The sequence below is a fragment of the Bacillus rossius genome, chromosome 18 (assembly GCF_032445375.1).
Source record: "Bacillus rossius redtenbacheri isolate Brsri chromosome 18, Brsri_v3, whole genome shotgun sequence".
In the NCBI taxonomy this organism is placed as follows: domain Eukaryota; kingdom Metazoa; phylum Arthropoda; class Insecta; order Phasmatodea; family Bacillidae; genus Bacillus; species Bacillus rossius.
The window spans coordinates 21,618,681-21,624,983 of NC_086345.1; the positions used below are offsets into that span (position 1 = coordinate 21,618,681).

Below are 6,303 nucleotides of genomic sequence, written 5' to 3' on the forward strand. Positions count from 1 at the left end.
GAATTTCAATACACATACACAGAAGAAAAAAAAGTATATACTTTCACAGAAATTTCCGTTGGCAAACAATTTGCCGAGAAACAGTTTGCAATACTACAAGGAAGATATTGTAACATTGTACACACATGGTTATGGTGATTTTTGCATATATATAAAATACGTTTATAGAGATAATAATGAGTATTTTTTACGAAAATTGGCGCATAATTGTATATTTTGATTGATGTTTCAACCAAGCATAATTTTTTTTTTAAAACATCGTCAAGATAATAGAATATTCAACAAGTTGACTTTATTTTGTTTTATTATGCTTACTAATGTGTAAACAGTTAGTACCGGAAAGCCATTCAGGGAACGGTTTACAAATGACTTCAACTATCGGCGGGACTGAAACAACGCAAAGCGTAAATGCCCGGGGTAAGAATCCGAACCCAGTATATAAGGTGATACAAGTTGTTTTCGTGTGAATGTACAAATGTACAAATTTTCAAATTACGATAGCCATAACTGTAACGTAATCTGCGAAAATCGCATAACGTTTTAAGGCTACCAATGAATTCTATTAGCATAAGATTTGTAATTTTTGTTCTACTATTAGGTGGGTAAACTCACGCAGTAGACTTTATTTTTTTCAAAACCAATGTGTCCCTGTTTTCCTCAACCGCTGTTTATTTTATTTATTTATTTTATTTATTTATCGTCTTTATTGGTACGCCTTTTCTTACACTTAACCACTTTTCTGCGATTACAACAAATAGTGGAATATTAAAAATTAAGCATTATATAAGCAGATGTTGACTAAATATTTAGAGAGCAAATTAAAATTTTAACTTAAATGTTCAAATATTAACTATTACAAAAGATTCGACCATAACTAATTTATAGGAATTAAAAATTAAGCATAGACATACATAAAAAGGAAAGTGATTAAAATAAATTAAAATAGTATCAAAAAAAATAGGTGCTACTACATTAAAACCCAGTCACTCGCACATTCACACGCACACAGATTCAAACAATAGGGTAGCGGCGATGTGGTCACGGTAAAGCAGTTGTTTCATTATTCACAAGTATTATTACCAGGTCTTCATTTTGCACGGGGCAAAGAGAGTACGCGAGGAGGAACGGCGAATCAACTGTGGTTTGGTTTGGCTTCTCTTTCTCTCTCTCTCTCTCTCTCTCTCTCTCTCTGTCTCTCTCTCTCTCTCCTGCGGTGGATCCGACGATCGGTGATGTCACCCGGTGAGCGAGGCGGTGACGGACTGGTACGCCTCCACTCCCCCCCCACCCCTCACCCAGTATTCACCAGCCCTCAGCCCCCACCCACCCCTAACTCAGGCATGCTCCAGTGTCCATGAGGCCGCAGAATCGCTGAACGCCCCCTTACCCCTCCGGGCTGGTTTAATGGACAGAGTCGTAATGGCCACTCGACGGAACAGCGGCCGAGCGTCAAACGAGCGAGGACGCGACCACCTCGTATAGCTTTGGAGGGTCTATCTCACCCACTGTTTCTCCCCTCTCCTAGACATTTCTCCACCCCACCCCAACTCACCCCTTAATCTTCTGCACAAACAAGTCGATTTACTAGACACGTGTGCGGACCGGGAAGCGTTCTTTTCACACAGACGAGAGAGCCAAACGTCCGATCGTGCATCTTCAGTTTTTTTTTTTTTTTTGTTCATTGTAACTCATGATAACTAATGGTCAATTAGGTTAGGTTAGCTACATTATAAATACTTTAAAACATTGTTGGACGGTTGATTTGGTTAGGACAGCTACATTAAAAGATACTGTGAAATCATGTAAACGGTTTCCTAGCGCTGGAATAGCTACATATTAAAAAGTTATTTGCTAAGCAACCATAAAATGATTTGACAGTATTTTTTTAATGTAGCTATACTTACCTAATATAACCAACCATACACAATGTTTTTAAAACATTTATAATGTAGCTAACCTATCCTAATAGACCGCAAAATTTAATGCCACACCGGTTTGTACAATGAGATAGAACGGGGGAGGGGGGGGGGGGAGCGAGCATGAACTTCGGGGAACTTCGGGTAACTTCGGGTGTGGCTCTCTCGTCTGTGAAATGAAGGCTTCCCGTGCAGACCGCGTGCCTAAGATGATGTGCAGTAGAAATCTCACGAATTCGCCGGCCGGACGACGTCTGAGGCATGCGTTCAACAGCGCACACGCATCCCCTACACGCACCTACACCCTTCACCGAATGCGGCCCACAATGTAGATGACGCGTCTCCCAAGGGGTCGCACAGTATCAGAAAAAAATATTTCACCGCCAGCACCTCCCGTTGTCAAGTTGCTCGTACTTACCTTTGAATATATATACTGTATAGAAGTCGCCAGCCCAGGTTAAAAATTCTAATACGGTTTTGAGGTAGTTGGTTAATTCACCGCCGCAATCGCCACCATCTCTAGGGCATCGACTTGTGGTGGTCCCTAGCGGACAAGTGTCGAACTCTTCAGACACCCCTTCCCCCTCCCGTTGAACGACGTTGAGCTGCAGTGAATGATGATGGATGAGGGGTGCGGGGGAAATGACAGCGGGCGACAGTGCTGCGCTCTAACGTGTAAATAACAACCTAAGACGATACAGGGCGTTACGGCAGCGCACTGCATCGGTGTAGTTCCCAAGCTGCTCATCATACGCTTCTGAAAAACGTAGAGTAAATCCTATCCACTCGCGACTTCTATACAGTATATATATTCAAAGTACTTACTGATGTTCACGTAGCTAACGCGTGAGACAATAGAAAGAGAGAACAAGCGGTTTCGTCTCTCACTCGCACTCCCTAGTCACGACGGAGAGGCCCGAGAATAGCCGAAGACCACTTCGTTTGTGTTTAGTTCACACGTACGCTCGCCCGCACACTAGCCCCACTTTTACAATTACGCCTTACTACTTTCTCTCCAATATATCTCGCTCATGTTTGCAAATACAAAGATGGACCTGGGAACCTGTTTTTATGTATTTTTTTAATTCTCCACAACGTTTTTTGAAAAGTTTTTCGCTTAAACGCCTAGGTTCTGAGATAAACTGAGTCAAACAAATTTTTAACCCATTTCTCCAAAAACTTCACGTCCGATTTAAAAAAAAAAAAAAATTAACACCATTCAATTCAGCGTCCTCGAATTACCCTTATATCAAGTTTTTAAGTCTGCTGGTAAAAAGTGCTTACTTTGCCTCTTGTTGACTGGCCTATGAGGTGGAAATTGTTCAACGGCGTGGAGATCGCTTGCAAGGAGGGCGAGCGGGTATTGTCAGTCCGAACTCGGCCGGTCTGACGAGGAACCCGTCCAAATGGGGCAACAGCAAGGTCGGGTGGAGCGCACGTGCAGAACGGGATATTCCCGCGAGACCGTACGTACCTACCTGGTGCGTCTGGACGAGGCGGTTAAATGCTCCGCGTTTAAACGGCAGCGGACCTTCCTTCCCCTTACCTGCAACAGAGAGACAGAGACGGAGAGGGCGTTAATTGGCTTCATTCAACACGCCCGGCGCAGCTGTCTGCCGGGAGGAGGTGGAGCGTACAGCGCCCCTTTTGACTAAGACTAACACAACATTCCCCAACCACCCACCTCCCCCAAACCCTCTTCGCCATCACGTAACACCGAGGAAAGTCAATGCCTTCGCTCGCTACCCGTCGGTAACATCTGCGGAGGAACTGTTAAGACCCCTGTCATTCCGAGGCATATTCAAACCCCCCCCCCCCCCCCCCCCACGAAAGCTAGCGTTCACACAGGCCCACGAACAAAAAAAAAAAACTAAAAGTCAGTCATGGGGACCGTCAACATGAAGTGAACACTTAAAACTTTGTTTTTAAATGCGTGATACATCATTTCTACGTCAAATGTACGTAAGAAAATGGTTTTGTTATTATATAAGTACGATGTCAGCATGATATCATTTATCCTTACATCATTTTTTTTTTTTAGTCACAACAGATGTCAAGAGGTATGTGAAAATTACGTAAAAAATTCATTACCTAGCTATGACTTACCAGTGAAATCAGACCTAGGTCATGTATTCACGGGTCAAATTAATTTCACTTACTGCTACTACAGCGTGTCGGTTACGCGAACTCAAAAAATTTTATCCATCCAAAAAACAGTCCAACACGAACATGATACAGTCGAGTATATACAATGTATACACGTACACAGGCCGCTGCGATTCGCCAGTCTGGCGCAACACGTCACTAGCATGTCGGTGACGCGAACCCATAAGTTTTGCCCCCTACCAAAAATCGCTCAACGCGTGTAAAGAAGTTGTCTTTCAGTACTCTTTCGCCAATGATGCGTAAAACACGGAGTCAGGAATTCCCAGACGTGATGTTGAGACGTAGTTGAAGTCACTCTTATAACCACGCCATCGCCATATTGTTCCTTCCAAAACATTGCGGAAATAATGCTTGGTAACGTTTAATGTTGTACAAGTATGTATGAATTAGTATCGCCGACGTTAAAAACAGTCCCGTTTCGCAAGAAACGGTCATTGGCAAACATCACACTTAAGCCAATACATTGGGCGTCTTACCATAATGGCACAATTAGCTGGAGAGATAAAAAAAATGGCTTCACACACTTACCATGTAATCATTCATTTAAACGTGGCTACCCCCTGTGTCTAAACATATGACCGCGGTAACGAGCAAAAACTCATGTGTTCCCATATCGTACATATAATTCGAAACTCGGACACGACACTTAGCGTAGAACTCTTTAAACTAAAGCTGAGCATTGATTTAAAAACTTGAGATTACTTTTTTACAATGACCAGTTTATTTTACCAAATATATTCCGGGTTATTTTCACTATCATGAAGTTTCATTTGGCTCACCAATATGTTTGGTATATACCCACCCTAATGTTTACCTAAGTGACTATATACGGGTTAATGTTACTTCACGGGGGTCTGCCATCTTTGTTGTCTCATTTCCGTTCATAGACTTCCATTTTCACGAAATTCTCCTATCAAATGCCGTATACCGAGAGCTAAGATGTTAACGTTTTAAAAAAAAATTAGTGAGTTTTTTTCACTACTCGCACATGCACCAACAGCTATGCGACTGTACGAATGTTACTAAACCATTTTTTCACGAGAGAAAAAAATTGATGGTTTAATAGGCGTCAATATAATTTGTACATGTTTACAACCAAAGAAGACAGTTCCGCATTTAACAGAGACAAAGAGAATCTTACTGCATACATATTTGTAAGTCATGTGCTACGTATATATTAGGACTTACAATAATTGGACGTGACGAGATATTAATCTGGCTCAGAACTATTTGAGTTCACCGATGGCCGTTACAGGGAGTGACGTCAGCGGTGGTAGACCGCGGCAGTGGTGGGAGTTGACTCATTTTACTCTGGAGCGGAGGAAAAGGGGACAAGTTAAAGTTACAGTATACAAATGCCCTTAGACTGAAGTAGTATCAGCAGACTACTGTATTTATTTGCCATACCACAAGTTAAATATATTACTTGAATGTTCTCCTTTTAGCCGCGCGCGTTTATCTGATGGGGAAGGAACATAGAAGAAAAAAAAATTCTTGTAAACGAAACAAAGAGCAAACAATGGATTATGTTGTTAAAAAAAACGCAATAAATAACCGTGTTTAAACGCACAATACATTAAGCAACACGAGCCACTGGACAAACTGTGATAAACCTTTGTGCCCGCACCATAGTCATTATTAATGACAGACACATTCTGATATCACAATGGACCAAAACGTGTCTGACGAATTCAACTGTTCTCTTCATAACGCATTTTATTCAAAGCACATATAATTTATGGTGAAATGCCGAAAGCTTATTTTTTTATGTTGTTAAATAATATACATAAAATATTTCCCATTGCATATTACAAGAGAATAACCAACAAAAGTCGATTTAACTACTTTTTATTTTAATTTCAATAATACTAGTGATGAGATATATGTGCTACTATAATCAATTCCGTTCATTTTTATCACAGTATTAAAGAAGAAAATACTCAGTAAATAAAAATAAGATGAAAATTAGAAAGAAAAAAAGTTTTTTTGAAGAGATTGAATTCCAAGGTAAATAATGAGCTCGATTCACACATTATCGATTGAAAAGGTGAACTATCGATTTTTTATCGTCCTTTCAGTAAATAAGTACAAAGTTAACTTATCTTTCCCGTTTGATTAATGTAACTAAAAAAATATACGGATTATCCACTTTACTTGAATGAATAACTGAAATACCGGTTTTAACACGTTAAAAGCAAATAAAAGTATGAAAGATTACTAA

General features: G+C 40.6%; 1 protein-coding gene across 1 annotated transcript in view; it reads right to left on the bottom strand.

Annotated features, from left to right (window-relative positions):
• Positions 1 to 3,705, bottom strand: part of LOC134541381 (protein YIPF5-like) — a 602,992-nt gene extending 599,287 nt beyond the window's left edge. Inside the window, exons 1-2 of the mRNA XM_063384805.1 lie at positions 3,663 to 3,705; positions 3,395 to 3,462 (exon numbers count right to left, since the gene is read on the bottom strand). Coding sequence (XP_063240875.1) covers positions 3,395 to 3,462; positions 3,663 to 3,705 — 111 coding nt within the window. The remainder of the gene's footprint in view (positions 1 to 3,394; positions 3,463 to 3,662) is intronic.
• Between the last annotated feature and the right edge of the window lie 2,598 nt (positions 3,706 to 6,303).